Source organism: Narcine bancroftii, chromosome 1 (assembly GCF_036971445.1).
Source record: "Narcine bancroftii isolate sNarBan1 chromosome 1, sNarBan1.hap1, whole genome shotgun sequence".
Taxonomy (NCBI): Eukaryota; Metazoa; Chordata; class Chondrichthyes; order Torpediniformes; family Narcinidae; genus Narcine; species Narcine bancroftii.
In genome coordinates, this window is record NC_091469.1 from 352630929 (window position 1) to 352652265 (window position 21337).

Here is a 21337-nt window from a genome sequence, read left to right on the forward strand (position 1 = left end):
GTTTATAATATAGGATTCTATGAAGGCGTATCTAAGAGGTCAAATAATTTATACTTCAAAAGTAAAGAAGGAATATATGAAAGAGGTGGATCAGTTGGAAAAATAAATAATGAAATTAGAGAAGGAACTACGTGCAAAAGAGGTGAAAAGAATATTGTTAGAATCAAAAACATAAAATTTAATAGAACATAAACTTACAGAATGGAGAGATATAATGAGGTCATGACAAAAATATTATGAACTGGGTGAAAGGGCTCATTAAGTATTAGCATGGCAATTAAAAACCGAAGAAGTTTCTTAAACAATAATTGCTACTAAGAAAAATACTGGTCAAGTTGCTTATAAAACACAGGAAATAAATGATAATTTTAAGGTTTTTGATGCCAAACTTTATCAATCAGAATCTTTGAAAGATGATAATAAAATAGAAGAATATTTGTGACAAGTTAAATTGCCTATGTTAGATGAAGATGAAAAATTAGAATTATCTAATACTTTTTCTGAAATAGAAGTTTATGAGACCTTAATGTCATTATAGAATAATAAAGCACCAGGTTATTTTTACTTTGGGATATATGTATATGAAGAATATAAAGAAATAACTAGAAAAAGTTTTAAATGTAGCCATAGCTACAGCAAAGAAATGTATAGCAGTAATGTGGAAAACTGAGAATTTGATTAAAAATAGAAAAATGGCATTTTGAAATGCAAAATTGTATACCTTTAGAAAAAAATTACTTGTAGTTTAAGGAATCAAATTGAAAACTTTTTGGGAACCATTTATGTCTTTTATGAATAAAAATTCATCCACATCCTCCACCTTGCCCACCCATCTCAGTTAGTAATTATAAAAAATAGTCAATGAATACTATATATGTTAGTAATATTATATATGTAGAATTAGGTGTTCTTTCTTTTTTTTCTTTTATTCTCCTTTTGTGGAGGGGGTTGGGGAGAAAATTAAAAATTGATTATATCATTCTGTATGGTTTAAATTACTGTATTATTGAATTTATGCTTTGTGTTGATACAAATGATAAATAATTTTTTTTTTTAAAAACAATGAAATCAAGTACAGAAGCTTGTGGCTTGGTGCAAGGACAAAAACCTCTCCCTCAATGTCAGTAAGACCAAGGAGCTGGTTATAGACCAGCTCACAACCCCGTTCATATCAACAGTTGCAATATGGAGATAATCAACAGCTTTAAGTTCTTGGAGGTAAAAATTTCCTGCGATATGTCCTGGTCTTTCCACCCCACCCCACCCCCCCCCCCCCCCCCAAATTCCTGCAGTAGTGAATGAAGTCCTCAAAAGCTTGAGGAAATTTAGCATGTGCACAATTGACAGCATTCTAGCAGTGTGTTAATTGTGTGGTATGGAAACTGCCCCTCCAAGACTGCAAAAAATTCTTAAATGTGGCTCAGTCCATCACACAAACCCACACACACACTACTATTGACTTCATATACAACACTCACTGCCTTGGAAAAGCAGCCAACCTATTAAAAAAAGACTTACCGGCCTGCCCACGCTCTCTTCACTCCTTCCCATCAGGAAGAAGGTTCACAAGTAAGCAATCAAAAGGCATAATTTTCGAGGACAGATCCCTTCTTGTCTTTGTCAGACTCTGAATGAAGATCAAAATAGCAGATTTGTTGACTTTATTCCATAACAACAGTTTTGCTCTCTCTTGTGCCCTCTCTCTCCTCTCCTTCCCCCCCCCCCCCCCACTTGTGCGCCCTTGTGCAAGAATTGATGTGGTATAGGAAAGCTGAAATTGCAGACTTGATACAGTTAATACTGATTATGTTAATTCTGTTTGTCTCTGTACAGATATTTATGGAGAGAGGGAGCACTAGTCTAAAAATTCAGTTAATTGGGCAAGAATAATTTTGGAGGCAAGAGGTTGGAAATTGGAGAGGTTGATTAGGTGAGGGTGTTTGCAGGTAAGTGGATGGCTGGCAATTGAAAAACTTTTAAAAGTGAGATGGCAAGAGTTCAGGATTATTGAGTTACAGTTGGAGTGAAGGCCAAGGCTGGCAAATTTGGGGAACTCTGGTTGACCAGAGACGTTGGGGGTCCTGGTTGTGGAAAAAGGTGCGTCAGCAGTTCAGATCAAGCAAACTTGTCAGTGAACGGAAGAGGTGTAGAAGCCCTCATTGGCGAGCAAGAGTCGGATATCCTCAGGCAGCTGCTCCAAGAAAATTTGCTCAAAGTGAGGGCAAGGCCTATGTCCCTCGAGCATTTCGCTCAAGAGGGCTGATGGTGCCCTATGTTTTCAAATTTTTGCATTTTTTAACCTGGTCAAGATGTGTAATGGGCACTTTGATATTTGGCAGCTTTACCAAGACAGCAGGAGGTGCAGACAGTAGGAGATTTTGTATCCTCACTTTTTGGCAAGGATGGGAAATGTTAGAAACTTGGTGTTTCAGTGTCTCATGAAAGCGTACAATTTTCTCTGCCATTGGAAAAGGAAAGGTGATATCCTTTATGTCAATGTCTTAAAATATTTTTTTAGGCCATTAAATCTGGAATTTGTCTCAAATTGCAACATTTGTTCACTATTTATTTTGTATACCTTTGATTTTTGTCAACTGAAACTGAATTACCTCCAGGTAATTTTGCATTCCACTTTTAATATGAGCACTGATCTAGGATATCTATCGCTGTATTCGTAGATTATAAAAGTTGAGAAATTTTGCTTTCATTAGATTTAAATTTGCAGTCCTTCTGAAATGGTCTTAATGTTTTCTATCAAATAAGAGCAGATGAAAATCGGATTGCAATGTTATTTGCACACGTTGGAATTGGTACGCAATTCTGCAAAAACAGCATCGTGGCTTGGCGCCTTTTCAAGTAAATGCAAAATCACTAATGACAGAAAGTTTGTTTTCTTTATAACTGTCATAAGTTGATATTCTATCAGCCACAGAATGAATGGAGGTCTATTTACGCTTCAGTGTTATGAATAAGGATCACGGTCTGCATTATTTTGACTGTATTCTGCGAAGCATTTGCCAAAGTGATTGGAAATGCACATATTAACCACATTGTTAAAAATTATTAAACCATTATGTGGCATAGATCCAGACTAATACACATTGCTTGTTTTAGGAAAATTCTACTGAGGTTAAAGGACAATACTTCTCATCATTGTACCATCACTTCTTCCTCTTTCCCATCACCAAACCCCCCCCCAACACCACACTCCATCCCCAATAAAGGTTTGCTAAGATTGTAGGTACATTTTGTGTTGTAGGTCATTTCCTTCTGAAAGTCTGTTGAAATTACAGCGTTGGAGCAGCAAAATACTTTTTTTGTCTTAAACTTCTGTGAACTATGTTTGTATCATTGGGGATGGGGAAAAGCAACTTGCAACCTGATGATCCCTTGATTAGATGACTGCACAGTTAGATAATTTTTCTGATTTTATTATTCTTCTGTTTTGACCATATTGTTTAATCTTGTGTACTAATCCTGGAGGTGAGGTACTCTGTTCAATGAATGTCTGCACTGTCACCTACCTCACAATCATGACCACCTCTGTTCCACCACACAGCGTGACTTTGTTCAGTAATGCGAGTGATATGTATGAACATCAGCTGCTTGAAGTTGTTTAAGGAACTTGACAGGATGGAGAGAAATTTACTTTCAGATGTGAGATGTCAGATGTAAAGCAGCCATTCTCAATGGGGGGCCCTAGGGCCCCCGGAAGCCACAACACATTTAAGTAAAAGCTTTTTTTTCTTTTCACCTTGCATACCATAAATATTTGAAAAATGTTTTTAATGTTGTTGGTAGGAGAGAAGTACGAAAGAAATCAAAACTGAACTGCTTCACAGGGAAGGGGTCTCATAATCTTGGATCAGAGTCCTGGGTGGGTGTGGGGCATAGCCGAAAAAAGGTTGAAAATGGCTGGTCTCAAGTGAAGGGAGGATAATGTTGAACGTGAGATCTGTTTTTAATAGAAGGTTCCTTATGTCTGTGGAGCTGAAGATATTTAAAGATTGACTTGATGGGTTATTTTAAAGTAACGACTAAGTAAAATGTTATAAACAAGGTAACAGCACAATTTTAAGATAATTCCAAATAATTAAATAAGTAAAGATGTGGTTAAATGTGGAAGCCTCTCAGTGTAATCTGTTGCTGAAGAATTATTAATAAATTTGAAGTAAATTAGACATTTAATAAGTAATATCAAGGAATATGATAGAATGTGAAATTAGACCTTTTAAATAATAGTTTGAACTCATTGGACTTTTGGACTTTCATTCTGCTGTTAGCACTCTTTAGTATTTGCAATCTTAATATTGCTTTTCTATTTTTTTAAGGTTATAAGGACTGATCTTTCAATGTGTACTGTGAGAAAAACACACCATGATCTCCAGGAGTTTTTAACTAAAGTAAGTTTAATTATGTAAAATGGCGAATTTGCATGTATGTGAAAGAATTGAAATTAATACATGGGCAGGAATTTAATGTTATTTTATACTATTTGCATCAACCTTATCTTGCATTAAATTAGAAGAATTAATCTGCGATAACATTTTAATTTATTGTAGCTATTTGATTGTAGGAGTTTTTGTTGCATACCAAGACTGGACCCACTTTTCCCCATTTTGCTTATTGTTTTTCAATAAATTGTAAAATGAAAGCTCATTGGGGTCTTTGGCCATGAGATAAGTTTCCAAATCATCTCCATTGAAAAGTTAGTAAATTTGAATTTGTAATTTTTAAATTTAAAAAAAATTAGACATGCATTATTCTAAGATAAAAGACAAAAGAGATGAGGAGATCCATAAACTTAATCTGTTTCAGGGTTATAGTGCTTATTTTACAAAAGTTTGTCTTTTGATTCACTTATTGTCTGAAAAACTAACTTTCTTTTTAAAATATTTTTATTGAGTTTAACATATAAGCTTACATATAGAGTTTTAGAAAACAAACATATCATTTGTATATATGTAAGCACACAAAAAATAAAACCGAAAGATGAAACTAAGTCGAGAATTCCTTAATAAACATAATTTGAATTGATCTGTAAAACCATGTTAAACCTGTTTACTAAGTTAAGCCAAATAAAAAAATGTGGGCGGAATAAAAGGAAAAAAAAAACTAAAAAGGACACCTAATCTACCCCCTCCTCTAATCAAGATTACCTTATAATAATTTTAAAAATGAATATGTAGATCCAGTGGAGACCCCCAGACATCGGAGAGTGCACGCTAATTCTTAATTCTTCCAATTATTGTGAAATTCTAAGAATGGGTCCCACAAGTTTATAAATTACTTTCTTTCTATATCCTGTCTATATTGATGAGTAGCCCCAATTCTGGAGTAGAAATTTTGAAAGAATTTCAACCATGTGAAGAAATTCCTCACCTAACTTTTTGGTCAATAGTTTATTCATTGGTTTTGTAGCAGCAATTCAACATAAACCTTGCTTCTTTCCTTAAAACCACTTCAAAATTCAGTGGTGCAGCTAATAGAGCTGCTGCCTCATAATACCAAAGACTTGAAGTTCAATTCTGACTTCTGGAGTTTTCGTGTTTTCCCTGTGACCATGTGAGCTTCCTCTGGGTGCTCCAGTTTCCTTCAACATCTAAAAGATGTGGGTTTGTAGGTTGATTGGCCCCTGAAAATTTTCACTTGTGTGTAGGTAAGTGATATATCTAGGAGTTGATGTTAATGTGGGGTGACCAGAATTTAATTAGTGTAGATGGCAGTTTAATGGTTGGTGTGCAACGAAGTACCTGAGTAATTGATTCTCCCTCTTCTCAACATTGTATCAACTTGACCATTCAATTTATTTGCTCATCTTCTTAGTCCTTAAGTCTTATTGACATTTTGCTGCCCATTGGAATCCTTGGACAGTTTCTGGATCAAAGATATGCCTGAAATTCTTGCTGCTCCAGCTGAATAGGTACTTAAAATAAAGCAAAAATAGTAAATTTCAAGTTTATTATCAGACTGAATACATGACATTAAATACAACCCTGAGATTCTTTTTCCTGCAGTTCAGGCATAATTTCTACTTATTGGTAACTATAATTAAGAAAAAAATGTGTATTCAAAAGAGAGAAATGTAAATAAAGAACTGTAAACACACTGTGCAATACAAAAAAAATTCAATAATAAATAATGTGCAAGGCAAGAGTCCTTAAATGAGACTCTAGGTCTGTGATTTAAGTGTCTGATGATAAACTATGAATTAAATGAACAGATAATAATTACGTAAGATGGATTATAAACATTCACAGTAATCCTAATATAAAAAAATGATTTGCAATAATATAAATAGTCCATGATTAGTGTACAAAGGGAGGTTCAAGAGTCTGAAAGCTATTGGAAAGGAGAGGTGTTAGTTTTCATGCCTCTGTCCCTTCTGCCCAAAGGTAGCAGTGAAAAGACGATATGGCAGAGTGATTAGGATTCTTTTGGTATTGGGTGCCTTCTTGAGGCAGCATGTCACATAGATATTTGCATTGGATGGGAGGCTGGAGCATGTGATCGACCTGCAGCGTTCTGCATTCCGATGCACTGGTATTGCCAAATCAGATTGTGATGTAACCAGTCAGTATACTTTCTGCAAAGCAGCTGTGAAAGTTTGACAGAATATCTGATTACAAGCCAGCTTTCCAACATCTCCTTAGAAAGTACATTTGCTAGTGTGCCTTATTCATGATTGCCTCAATGTGTTGGCTCCAGGAAAGACCATCTGAGATAAGGAATCCCCAAAACCTGAAGTTCTGACTCGACCTCCTTCCCATCAACATAATCAGATCTCATGGCCTCTTCTTCCTGAAATCAAGAATAAACACCTTGGTCTTGATTACTTTGATAGCAAGGTTGTTCTTCTCCATCCTGTATTCTGACTCATCAGTCACAATTATTTGGCCAACAACAGTGGTGCTATCAGTGAATTCATAGATTGAGTTGGTGCAGTCATGGGTATGCAAGGAATATAATAGCCTTGGAGTGCCCATGTTTTGAGGATTATCACAGATGCTTTGTGTTAATTATACTCAGGCTGTTGCCTTCCAGAAAGTTCACTTGAGTTAACCAATCAGAAGGGCAAGGGGGTGGGGTGGTCGAGGCCTCTGCCATCCATTTTCAAAGTAATAAGTTGAGTGGAAAACTTAATTTTGACACTAACCACAGCTCCTTTCTGTCTGGTCCAATATTGTTAGTATTGTTAGTATTTAAATATTCAATAGCTGATAAATGGTGATCATTAACATATATTCTTTACATATTTTCTCCAATTTCCTGAATCCCCTTTCCCAGCCTCTCTTTCCCTGCCCGTCTTCCTTCCTCCAGCTCCCCACTGCTTCCCTTCCTTCTCTGATTAGAGAGCTATTATTTTGTAGCCCTCTGCCTTCCCCTATCACTTATCAGCTTCTTTCTCTTCTACTCTTTCAAATGTATCCACCTCTTAACTGTTAGCCACTACTCATTCTCTTCCTCTCCCACCTTTTTATTCAGGTTGATTTTCTATATTCCTGATGAAGGGCTTGGGCCTGAAACGTAGAAATCCTTTTTACTCTTTTTGGCTGCTGTATGATCAACTGACTCTGTGAACTATTCTTATCATAGTTTTGTTAGCCTGAGTTCATGTGTGGCCCAGTTTGTGGATTGGATCATCCAGCAGCATCTGGAATCAGGTTCCTGCTCTGCTTGGCTACAGAGGTCCATTTAATGTCCCACATGTTCACAAATCTCAAGGACATTTCTTTGGCTGATGTTTGTCAAAAACCAAGTACAATTAGGAATATGCAGTATTATGATTCAAATTACTTTTGATTTTGGGACACAGCATGATAACAGGTCCTTCCGTTCCATGTGACCAATAAATCCCATCTGTCTTTGGAACGTGGGAGGAAACAGTAATACATGGAGGAAATCCATGTGATCACGGGGAGAATGTACAAACTCTTTGCAGACAATGCCAGATTCACCCCCAGCTGGTACTGTCATATCATTGTGCTAACTGCTATTCTAACTTTGCTCCCTTTAAGAGAGAAACTTGTTTTGAGAATCATGGCATTGCCAGTTTGTAACAAGTTGGCTATGCATCTGGAAGGTAATTTTGTATGTTTCTAATAGATCCCCTCTCATACCTATGAATTCCATTGAGTATAGTCCCAAATGACTCAATTTCTCCTTCGAAGCTAACCCCTTCAACTCCGGTATCAACTTGGTGAACCTCCTCTGCACTGCCCCCAAAGCTAATGTATCCTTTGTCAAGTAAGGAGACTGGAACTGCATGCAGAACTCCAGGTGCGGCCTCAACAATTTCCTGTACAGATGCAGCAGAACCTCCCTGCTCTTAATTCAAACCTCAAGCTATGAAGGCCATTTATCTTCATGATTACCTATTGTACCTGCCAAGTCCCTCTGCATAATTTGTATTCCAGCAAAATAAACTGATATGGAATTTAGTTGAAAAATTAATTCAGTAACAATGACCTTGAAGCAACTGGATTGGTAAAACCTACTTGGTTAATTATGGCCGTTGAATGAACGAAATGTGGCATTTTTCCCTGGTCTTGGACACTTGGCTCCACAATCATTAACGTGGTTAACTCCTAACTTTATTTTCGATTCAAGCTCTATTAGGAACAAAGAATAAAATGCCACTATTGCCAGAAATTTTCATATTTTAATGTTTCTTTTAATAAAGAAGCTTGCTTCCTGAATAATTGCATTGAGTTATGCTGATCATGCATTGGGAATTAAAATGAGTTCTCATTGTTTATATAATAAGTGGCATGTAATATTAATAACCAGGTTTGTTGGCCTGAAATAGAAAATTTACAATTACCATAAATATTACCATTTGTGAGTCATGGTATTTTGGAATACCTACACTATTCTTGTGAGTTGAATTTTGACATTCTGTGATTCTGAAACACTTTTTTTCATAAAGCTCCCCAAGGATCTTTCTGGTGCTTTTGGCAAAACTGTGTTGCGGGCATTCAGTCACAGTTCTCAGACAAGAGAAGACAGGAAGCACTCTGATTTAGAGGCAGTCGTAAGGTAATTGGCAATACTGAAACCAAAGTGTTAATTATGCTTCATCTTGTGTTGGTGACCAATCTGTTTATAAAGTATAACCATTGTTGCTTTTTTTTTTAATTTGAGCATGTTGGCCTTAAGTAAGAATTTTTCATTTTAAACATTAATAGAGCAAAATATTTGAAAATTCCATGTGAAAAGGTTTTATGGAAAACAAAGGTATTTTACAATAATGTTTATGCCCTTTTTTTTATTGTTACTCCTCTCCTTGCATCCAGTAAAACATGGTGAATTTCTGATTTTTTTTTTCCTTTCATTCAACATATAAATGTAATTATGTCAGCTTTCCTTCAGCTAAGTGTTTTGTGGAAGTTTGCCTTTACAGAGTGCCTCCTACAATAGCATTATTTTTATCATTCTGTTTCTACTCCTTGCTCTCCATTCCTTTGTTGTGGCCTTTGCTGCATTGATGGAGCTTTTGCTTTCCAAAACCATGATAAACAGAATTGTAGAAGTGTGATTAAATGGGAATTAACAACCTTAGATTGTTGTATTTGTTAATATTAACTGGTCATTTCTCATTAGAAAAAAAATAAGTTAACTTATTGCACATCTGAACATGTCTTTTTGCTGTGAAATACTAATTTTGTCACATCTTTTGCTTCCAGTGTGGATGTGGTCCAGGACAAAATAAATTTATTTTTTTATTTTTATCCATTAGGCAACTGTTCTTGTCGCCATCTCGCTCTTTCTTAAGAAGTGATCATGTTCATGAATTCTTTGGGAGATCTTCTGACCACATTCAGTACCACAGTGAGTCATGTTGTGCAGAATCAATGACTGTGGTATATGAGCATTCTTTAATTGTTTACTCACAAAAGCAACTTAATTAGGTTTTAATCTTGAGCTGCCTCTATCCCTGACAGCAAACAACTATTTTTTTTAAATTGATAACTTAAGAACCATAATACTGGAAATATCAGAATCTGGAAAGAGAAGGCATTAAAATTTCAGTTATAACTCTTACAATACAGAAAGATACATCATCTTAATAAATCAAGAGGATCGTAAAGAATTTTGTAATTGTCGGTGGGAATTAAATGATCTGAAAGTACATGACTGTGATGCGCCTTTTATATATGAACATGCACCAGGACACACTTTTTTTTAAAAAAGAGTTTTGAAGGAGAATGAGGAGAACAAATCAATTTCACTGCATCCATATGAGGTATTTTGCAGTCCTTGTATGAACGTATAGTGCAGTGTCATGAATAATAAAGATTGTTTTTAAACTACCTCACTATTTTTGCAGCAAATTCACAACCAGTGTTAAACTTGTCTAAATTTGCAGAGCACTTCAAAGAAGATAGTTCTGAAGCTTCCAGTCAGGAAGAAGGTACATGGCTTTGCATTTTGTGGTTGTGCTTTTTAGCATTGGTCCTGCTACTTGTGTGTGAAATCCATAACATTAAATGGGTACATCAACAAGTTTCTTAAAAATAGAACTTTATAGCACAGTACAGGTCCGTTGGCCCATGATGTTGTGTCATCCTATACAAACCTGCTCAAATTAAACCTTCATGACCTCACACCCATTTTTTTTGCATCCATGTCCTTGTCTCAGAATCTTTCAAATGTTCCTTTTGTACCAACCTCCACCACTACATTTGGCAATGCAGTGGTGGCACCCACAACTCTGCTTACAGAAAAAAGCCTCCCTGACATCTCCCCGAAACTTCCCTCACCTTGTACAAATGTCCTCTGGTATTTGCTAGTTTTGCCCTGGGGGAAAGGTCCCAGCTGTTTACCCTATCTATGCCTCTTCAGGGACAAATTAGTGAAAGCATTATTTTATATCCAGTGTGCCAGAAAATAATACCCACAATGATTAATTTGGGGAGCCACACACCACATTACAAAGCTAATTACAATTCTTTATTATATTGTGGGGTCTGTAAAGATTGCCAAGTAGAGTACAGCATAAATACTGTAATGTGGATGGCATTATATATGCCCATATATAGGCTCTATATGGCAACTGACATGAATATTATAATTAACAGAACTTGAGGCCTTTCGCGCTTAGTGACGTGGGGTGGGGGAGGGGGGGGGGAATAGTTTCTAGATCTATCTAATCTTGAAGTTTGTGTTATATTAAATGTGATGGCATCTTATACTTCCACCACACGTTTTAGTCAATAAATTAGACTCTCATTACTGCTTGTCTGATTTTTTTTTTAATTTGTTCACCTCTTGTCTGATTCTGAAATCTGCCTTCAACCTATATCCTCTCGTTTCTTGTCTTTCTGCTGGGGAAAATGGGTCCTTCATATAACCATAATGAGTTTATTGTCATACACGTATATTCAAATACATACTGCAGCCAAACAGGTACTTATAAAGAAAAACAATAATAGTACACTAAATTAATTAAATTAAAAGAGGCAATAAATACATAAGCTACATAATAAAAACGTAAGACCTGTTCAAGTCAAGTTTATTGTTAACTAATTGCACAAGTACAACCCGACAAAACAGCTTTCTCTGGTCCTCAGTGCAAAACACACAGACACACAACCAAACATAACGCACATACAGTCAAACAATACATAAGCAGGACAAGTATTCACATGTATGTATAAATAAATATTGCTTTTAAATATGCGAGTCTCATTTGGTTGTTCAGCATTCTTACTGCCTATGTGAAGCTGTTCCTAAACCTGGTGGTGCTGGCTCTGATACTCCTGGATCACTTTCATGATGGGAGCAGATGAAAGATGCTGAGTGCGGGGTGGAAGGGGTCTTCAGACAACAATCCCAGTAGATAATGTCAATGGGGGTGGTGGTGGAGGGGGGGGGGGGAGGGGGGAGGGAGGCTTCAGTGATCCTTTCTGCCATTCTCATGGTCCAGTGGTTTGATCTCCAATCCATTTTTCTGTAGCAACTGCACTGCACTGAAATGCAGCCACCCAGGATACTCTATAGAGTTCCTGTCGAAGGTTGACAAAATGGTGTCTTTTATCATTGCCTGCTTCATTCTTCTCAGGAAGTGCATTTGCAGTTGCTCCTTCCTTACAAGTGAGGAGATGTGTGTCCACGATAGGTTGGTAGTTAAGTGAACTTCAAGCAACGGTGCTCTCCACTCTCTCCACTGTCACTCTCTCCACTACAGAGTTGTTGATGTGTTGAGAGTGTGGTCATTCCTGATCCTCCTGAAGTCCATGATCATCTCCATCATCTTGACCACATTGAGACTTGGGTTGTTACTCTCACACCACATCACTAAATTTTCTAGCTTTTCTTTGAAGTGCGACTCATCATTGTTATGGATGAGGCCGACTACTATTGTCGAATCTGCAAACTTGATGACACTGTTGGGGCTGGATCTGGTGATGCACTAATGAGTCAGTAGCGTGAACAGGAGCGGTCTAGTAAAACTCCTCTGCCCCCTGTCTATAATGAGGCAACCAGAGATTAATGCAATACTTCAAGTGTGGTCTAACCAGAGTTTCATAGAGCTGTAACATTACCTCGTGGCTCTTGAACTCAATTCATCTCAAGACTAATGAAGGCCAGCAGACTATACTTTTTTTTAACCACAGTATCAACTTGCAAAGCTTGGACCCAAAAATCCCTCTTTTCCTCCACTCTAAGAATTTTGCCATTTGGCACATGGCCATGCGAAGGATCTAGACATGCGTGTCTTGGATGAGTTCTCCGTGAAGAGTATTAAAAAGACAGTTTAAAAGTCTAAAATTAAGAATTTTTTCACCGTCAATGAACAAAATGAACACTAAAATGCTAAGATAGCAAAAAAAAACCCAAAATCAGAAGAGATACCGACTCAGCCAGGAAGGTCGAGTGAAAATCCAAAAGGGAGTGGTACAAGAGTGACTTTGGGATCGACTGAATCCAGCAGTGCTGGGGGGGGGTCAGCGCGAGACCTGAATATAATCCTAGATAAGAAACCGCAATGAGAGATTTGTCAGAGAAGATGACTGAATTTAAAGAGGCCATTGATGATTTAATGTAATGAATAGGCCAAGTGGAAGTCGACTTGGTTAAAAGCAAGAAAAGCTGAAAACTTCAGTAGAGGATGTGAAGAAATTGGTCTTGGATAAACAAGCTCTGCTGGACAAGGTCGACCACATGGATAATTTTAGTAGATGCAATAATGTTTGGATTATTGGTTTGTAGGGAGAGACCCGGTGAACTTCTTTGAAACTTGGATCCCATGAGTGCTGGGAGAAAATAAATTCAATGGAAAACTACAGATAGAAAGGGCTCATCAGACACAGAGGATCTGACCAGCAATGACCACGGCTGGTCTTGGTAAGACTTTTGAGTTACCAGGAACGTGAAACAGTTTTTGGGAACAGCTTTTGATTATTCTAAGCAACATAATGGCCCGCTTGAGACCCTAACCTTAACCCTAATGTGCACTGTTATTCTTTCAAGACTTTAGCCCAACTTTTATTAAGCAAAGGAAGGAGTTTGATGGTATAAAAAGGCAATTGTGGTCAAAGAATATAAAATACTCTGATATATCCTGATATACCCCTCTGAGGGTTGAAGTAACGGATGGCAATCAGTGTTTTATCAAGACTAAGGAAGAAAGAGAAAAATTTCTACGAAGATAATCTTGTTTAATATCTCTAATCTTTTCATTAAGAAGTATGTTTACAATGAGACAAAGTATAAAGTATATATTGTTTTGAATCGTCTTGTATTTATTGATAAATGTTATAGAAATTTGCACGGAGAGCTTAAGAGAGCGGGCAGGATCTTGGTGAAAATAATGGCAGGGTGGAGACACTTGTCTAAGGGGGATAATGGCACCGGGAGATGAGCAGTTTTGCGAGATGACACTAAAGGGAGGGGTTTTTTTTAACGGACTTTTTACGTAGGCTTCTAGGATTTTTTGTTTACCATCTGAGCAGGGGCACTACATATGTTTAAGTGGAAAGACCACTGTATTACTTGAATAATCAAAAAGGTTATTATTGCCAAACAATATTTAAGAACTAGTATGGATAGAATGTTAAAGTTTATTAGTCTGAAAGATATATTGATTAACCAAGCTGCAAGGTTTGTAGTGGCACATTGTAAAATTTACGCAGAATCCTGGACATTTATGAATATGTCCAAATTAAGATGATGAAGTCTTTATGAAAGCAGCAGAGGGTAGACAAAATATATTGGTCAAGGGTATTTTAATTTCTGTTTAGATCCAATATTGGGTAAATTGGCAAGAATGGTAACAAGGGCGAAAGCCACAAAAGCGATGCTATAATTTATGAAAGATTTGAATCTGAACGATAATCTGGAGGCAATTCAATCCCACTGAAGGAGGCTACTCGTTCTACTCAAAGGTCCGTAACTCACCTACAAGGATTGATTTATTTTTAATGTCTGCACAGTTAAAAAGCAGAGTGATGAAAAAGAGAATACTTGGTGAGCTTATTATCAAATCATTCACCTATAATCTTAACTATATGATAGTGGAAAAACATGAAAATGTGTACAGATGGCATCTTAATGCCATTTTGTTGAAAAGGACAGACTTCTATGAGTTTATTAGGAGACAGAATTATTTTGTGAGACAATTCTCCCTTCCACTGATAACAGCTTGTTGATATGGGATATGTTTGTAGCTGATCTGAGAGGGCAAATGCTTTCTATTACAAAAAATTCTTAAAGAGAGAATATAATGTGGATTTGGATGGTTTGGAGAAAGAGGTTACAGAATTGGAAAAAGAATATTAGAGGACAGGTTTACAAGAAAAATATAGACTGTTAGAAAACAAAAAAAATTGAGATATAACACATTGTAAACATAAAATGGGGAAAAAAAATATTATGAATTAGGAGAATGAGCACATAAAGGTTTGTCCTGGCAAGTGAAGTCAGAAGTGTCACCAAAGATGATAAATGCAATCAGAAGCTGACATTCTAGCGTACAACCAGATATTAATGATATTTTAGACAATATTACACGAAGCTATAAAAATCAGAATTATAAGGAGATGATAATGAGATGGGCGAGTTTCTAGCGAACATCGAGCTTCTAAAATTGGAGGTGAGAGAACAGACAGAATTAGACGGCCCTTTCACAAGATAAGAAATTGAAAAGGCTCTGGAAACTCTGCAGACTAATAAGTCTCTGGGGGAGGATGGGTTCCCGCCTGAGTTCTAAAGACAATTTAAGGACCTAGTGATGGATGTGCTAGAATGGGCAGTGGAAATTCAGACTCTCCTGGACTCTTTTTCAATAGTCATTATTAGAGTTGCTGAAAAAAAAACTAACCCATTGGAAAAAGCAATTCCTCATATGGACCTATCTCACTGATGAATGCTGATTATAAGATATTGGCAAAGGCATTAGCTAATAGACTGAGACAATACTTACCTAAATTGATACATACATATCAGGTGGGATTTGTTAAAGGAAGACACTCTTCAAATAGTCTTTGTAGGCTATGAATTCCAGTCTAATAAGTCTCCCTCAATGTGGAAAAGGCATTTGACCACATAGAATGGCCTTTTTTATTTAAAATGTTGGAGAAGTTTGGAATAGGTTGAACATTTATAAATTGATTAAAAACTATTATAAACCACAAACAAAATTATGACTAAAGTCAAATGTCAACGGTTTTCCCTCTGACTAGATTGAATAGGCAGGGGTGTCCCCTATCCCCAGCGCTTTTTATCCTAGTGATTGAACTGCTGGCGGAGATGATAAGGAAAGATCTGGATATTAAAGGCTTCAAAGCTGGACAAGAAGAGCATAAAATCAGCCTATTTGCTGATGATGTGCTGCTATATTTATCTTCCCTGGCTGAATCTTTAGAGAAATTGCAAACAACACTAGAAAAATATGGAAGAGTTTCAGGTTAAAAAATTAATATGGATAAAAGGGGGATAATTCCATTGACAAACTTTGATTACGAAAGATATCAAAAAGGAGATAAATTGAAATGGAAAGTAGATTGAATCAAATACTTAGGAATAATGACTGACAATAGCCTACAGAATTTGTACAAATCAAATTATACTCCTCTGTTAAGGGAAGATAGAGAAGGATTTGCAGAAATGGAAGTACTTGCCGATTACTTTGTCACAATGAAAGTGATGCCAAGATTACAATATCTTTTCCAATTGCTGCCTAGTTCTTTGCTGAAACTTTTCTTTAATTGTATTAGGCAATTCCTATGGAATAATAAGGTGCTGAGAATTTTGCTGGAAAAATTAACATTAAAATTAAGATAGGAAGACAAAGGCTACCAGATTTTAGAAAGTATTATTTGTCAGCAAGCCAGATTTTTTTATCTTTCTTTGAGGAAGGCAGACCTCCCTCTTGGCTTCAAATAGGAATATACTCAATGAAAGAGGGGGCAGCAAAATATTTTATTTACAAGTGGAGTGTTAAGTCAATAACCATAAAGACGGAAAATCCAATATTAATACATATGATTAGAGTATGGCTTGAAATTAGTGAGTATATTGGGGAAAAAAGTAGGGATATCATTAAGAGCACCATTATGTAAGAATGTGTTGTTGCCTATGAATCTAGGTAACAGAATATTAAACTCCTGGTTTGACAAAGGAATAATACGCGTTGAAGTCTGCTATGCAGAGAGGATTCTTATGTCTTGATTAACTAAAACAGAAATATGGAGTAGCTAATGGAACTTTCTTTTGTTTTCTCCAGCTAAAATTGTTCCTGAGAGAAACATGGGGGTCACTGTTGGTCATATAACCACTTACAGCACAGAAAAGGCCAATTCGGCCCTACTAGTCCATGCCATAACAAATCCCCACCCTCCTAGTCCCACTGACCAGCACCCGGTCCATACCCCTCCAGTCCTCTCCTATCCATGTAACTATCCAGTCTTTCCTTAAATGTAACCAATGATCCCGCCTCGACCACGTCTGTCGGAAGCTCATTCCACATCCCTACCACCCTTTGTGTAAAGAGATTTCCCCTCATGTTCCCCTTATAATTTTCCCCCTTCAATCTTAAACCATGCCTTCTAGTTTGATTCTCCCCCACTCTAAATTGAAAAAGCCTATCCACATTTACTCTGTCTGTCCCTTTTAAAATCTTAAACACCTCTATCAAGTCCCCTCTCAATCTTCTACGCTCCAGAGAAAAAAGCCCCAGTCTGCACAACCTTTCCCTGTAACTCAAACCTTGAAATCCTGTTAACATTCTCGTGAACATTCTCTGCACTCTCTCTATTTTGTTTATATCTTTCCTATAATTTGGTGACCAAAACTGTACACAGTACTCCAAATTTGGCCTCACCAATGCCTTGTACAATTTCATCATAACCTCCCTACTCTTGAATTCAATACTCCGATTTATGAAGGCCAACATTCCAAATGCCTTCTTCACCACACCATCTACCTGAGTATCAGCCTTGAGGGTACTATTTACCACAACTCCTAAATCCCTTTGTTGCTCTGCACATCTCAATAGCCTACCATTTAATGCATATGACTTATTTAGATTTGCCTTTCCAAAATGTAACACCTCACACTTATCTGTATTAAATTCCATCAGCCATTTCTCAGCCCACGCCTCCAGCCTTTCTAAATCACCTTTTAATCTACAGTAATCTTCCTCACTGTCCACAACACCACCAATCTTTGTATCATCTGCAAACTTGCTTATCCAATTCTCCACCCCTACTTCCAGATCGTTAATATATATAACAAACAATAGTGGACCGAGGACCGATCCCTGAGGAACTCCACTAGTCACCAGCCTCCAATTGGACAAACAATTTTCTACCATTACTCTCTGACACCTCCCATCCAACCATTGCTGAATCCATTTCACTACCTCCTCATTTATACCTAATGCCTCCACCTTTTTTCCTAACCTCCTGTGGGAAATTTTGTCAAAAGCTTTACTAAAGTCTAAATAGACAACATCCACAGCTTTCCCTTCATCAACCTTTTTTGTAACCCCCTCGAAAAACTCAATCAGGTTTGTCAAGCATGATCTACCCCTGACAAAACCATACTGATTACTCCCTATTAATCCCTGTACCTCCAAATATTTGTAAATACCATCCCTCAGAACACTTTCCATCAACTTGCCCACCACAGACGTCAGACTCATGGGCCTATAATTCCCAGGTTTACATTTAGACCCTTTCTTAAACAGCGGAGCCACATGTGCCACCCTCCAATCCTTTGGCACTACCCCCGTGGCCAGTGACATCCTAAATATCTCTGTAAATGGCCCCACTATCTGTCCACGAGCCTCCCTGAGTGTCCTTGGGAATATTTTGTCCGGTCCCGGAGATTTATCCACCTTTATCTTTTTCAACACAGCCATCACTACCTCCTCGGTTATCCTTATATGCTTCATTACCTCCCCACTATTTTTCTTACCTCAACTGGTTCAATATTTTTTTCCCTAGTGAATACCGAGGCAAAGAAATCATTCAAAATTTCCCCCATTTCCTCTGACTTCTCACTCAGCCTACCCTCACTATCTACAAGGGGTCCAATTTTATCCCTCACTAATCTTTTACTTTTAATGTACTTATAGAAACCCTTTGGATTTATTTTTACTCTTGTCTGCCAAAGCCTCTTCGTGCCTTTTTTTGGCCTTTCTAATTTCTTTCTTAAGATTCCTTCTACACTCCTTGTAGTCCTCCTTCAAATTGTCAGCTCCCTGTTCTTTATACCTTTTGTACACCTCCCTTTTTCTCCTAACCAAATTTCCAATATTCCTCAAAAACCAAGCCTCCCTCTGACTTCCAGCCTTTCCTTTGATCCTCACTGGGACATAACTACTCTGTACCCTCAAAATTTCTTTTTTGAATATCCTCCATTTTTCATTTACACCCTCACCTCAAAATATCCTGCCCCACTCAATACTCCCCAAATCCCTTTTATTCCTTCGAAATTTGCTCTTCTCCAATCCAGAACCTCAACTTTAGGCCCCTCCTTGCTCTTCCCTAAAACTACCTTAAAGCTAACAGAATTATGATCACTAGATCCAATTGGATCTCCAACATTAATGTCTGATACCTGACATTAAGTGGTCCCACTTAAAATTAATGAAATGGACGAACGATTTGGCTGGGGAATACACCTAAATTTGTAACAAAAATATTCTAGGCTCTCCAGAGTGAACGTGCAAAACCAGGTTCACAGATGTTGAGGGAGAGATGGGAGTTGGATTTAGGTGTTGTAATATCAGAAAGATGTTGGCCTGATTTGTGTTTGGGCAATATGACATCAATTATCAATGCAAGTTATGGACTGGTTCAGTAGAACTTCCTACACCAACTATAATCTTGCACCACAGAAGCTACATATATCAAAATATGAACTATCAGAGATGTGTTTTAGATGTGGGATTTAAATAGGAATGTTTTTACATGCGATATGATTGTGTGTAAAGGTGATGCCTTTTTGGCAGTATATTGCTGAAATATTAATAAGGATAATCAGGAGTGGCCTTTACAGGCGACCTGGAGCTTTATCTCTTGGGTAATTTAATGAAATAATTTATAAATGAAGTACAATTCAAAAAAAGCGTTGATAGAGTTGAATGGAATTTTTTGTTTAAAGTTTTGGAGAAATTCAAGTTTGGTCCTTTTTTTAATTGGTTGGATTAAGGCTTTATATAGTAAACCGGTAGCTAGAGTACTGACGAATGGTTTGATTTCGGAACTGTTTAAACTGACCCGATCTACTCGTCATGGTTGTCCTTTATCACTAGCTTTATTTGCATTAGTGATTGAACCTTTGGCTCAGTTGATAAGACAAACTACACAGATATAGGGTATGAAAGTTTTAGATGAGGAATATAAAATTAATTTATTTGCTGATGATGTATTGGTGTACTTGGCAAATCCAGCTCACTCACTTTTGCATTTGAAGGAGTGTTTGATGCAATATGGACATCTTTCTGGATATAAAGTTAATTGGGATAAAAGTGAAATATTAATTAATGGTTCTCTTAATGAGTGAAGGAGATTATTCAGTTTATAAGAATATTCTTAATTTGAAATGGACAGATCGAATTAAGTATTTGGGAATAATTATGGATGTCCATTATCAATCTTTATATAAATTAAATTATGTTCCGTTAATGAAAAAAATTAAGACTGATTTGATTAAATGGAAAGATCTACCTATTAATTTATTGGGTAGAATAAGTACAATTAAGATGAATATCTTTCCATGTATACAATATTTATTTCAATCTGTTCCGTATTTACTTGACAATTTTTTTTTCGAGATTTGAATAAAATAGTTAGGGAGTTTTTATGGAGAGGTAAATTTTCAAGAGTAGCATTGAATAAATTAACTTGGAAATATTACCTAGGGGGATACGGTTGCCGCATTTTCAAAATTATTATGAAGCAGCCCAATTTAAATTTATTAGCTCATCGTTGGATCTGGAACGGCCCCCTAGTTGCGCCAAAATTGAGATGGCAAATATTTATGAATTTGAAATATATCAATTTTTCTTTAGATAGAATGTAAATTTGTTACAGCAATATAATGTGCCTATATTAAAACATTTAATGAAATTATGGACGAAGAAAAAGAAATTGATAGGTTCTAGTGGTGAATTGTCAGCTTTGACTCCATTGTATAATAATCAACTTTTTCTTTTTTCAATACATAATCGGAGTTTATTACACTGGAGATTAAAAGGTGTGGAAAATTTGGGAGATTGTTTTAAAGACGGTAAATTTTTATTTTTTGATCAGATGAGGGATAGTTTTGGTATTGATAAGAACTCTTTGTTTCTTTATTATCAAATTCGATCTTTGGTAAAGCATGTGTTTGGTAGAGATATGATTTTATTTGAGATATGACTAAATTTGAGACTTTTCTTATGAAGGTACCAGAGAAGGAATATATTTCAGTTATGTATCAAATATTACAGGATGGTGTGGATAAAAAGGATTGGGATAAATCTAAAGGTAAATGGGAAGTGGAGATTGGTTTTATTTTTTCCAAGGATGATTGGTCAGATATTTGTTATGATACTGTAATTAGACTGATAAATGCACGTTATGCAATGATTAATTATAATTTTTTACATCAACTATACTTAACACCTGAAAAACTAAAAAAAATATATGGTTTTTATGACTCAGATTTGTGTTTTAGATGTGGTAACGTGGTTGGAACTTTTTTTCATGTGGTTTGGTCGTGTATAAATATACAATATTTTTGGAAAAAAATTCAATTGTTTCTAGAATACCTGTATAAGATTAAAATACCTTTAGACCTGATGGTATTTTTATTAGGTAGTTTGCAGCCTTTGAAAGGTCTG

At 36.5% G+C, this 21337-nt stretch overlaps 1 protein-coding gene across 8 annotated transcripts in view; it reads left to right on the plus strand.

The window, feature by feature from the left end:
- Positions 1-21337, plus strand: part of LOC138749495 (zinc finger CCHC domain-containing protein 2-like) — a 111534-nt gene that overhangs the window by 27375 nt on the left and 62822 nt on the right. For 7 of the 8 annotated variants that reach the window (XR_011348699.1, XR_011348703.1, XR_011348700.1 and 4 more), the window contains exons 4-7: positions 4332-4403; positions 8930-9039; positions 9740-9831; positions 10370-10414. Coding sequence is in view for 1 of the 8 variants with exons in the window: in XM_069910927.1 (XP_069767028.1) it covers positions 4332-4403; positions 8930-9039; positions 9740-9831; positions 10370-10414 (319 nt within the window). In the remaining 7 variants the exon portion in view is untranslated. The remainder of the gene's footprint in view (positions 1-4331; positions 4404-8929; positions 9040-9739; positions 9832-10369; positions 10415-21337) is intronic. The other variant, XR_011348704.1, reaches the window with a different exon arrangement.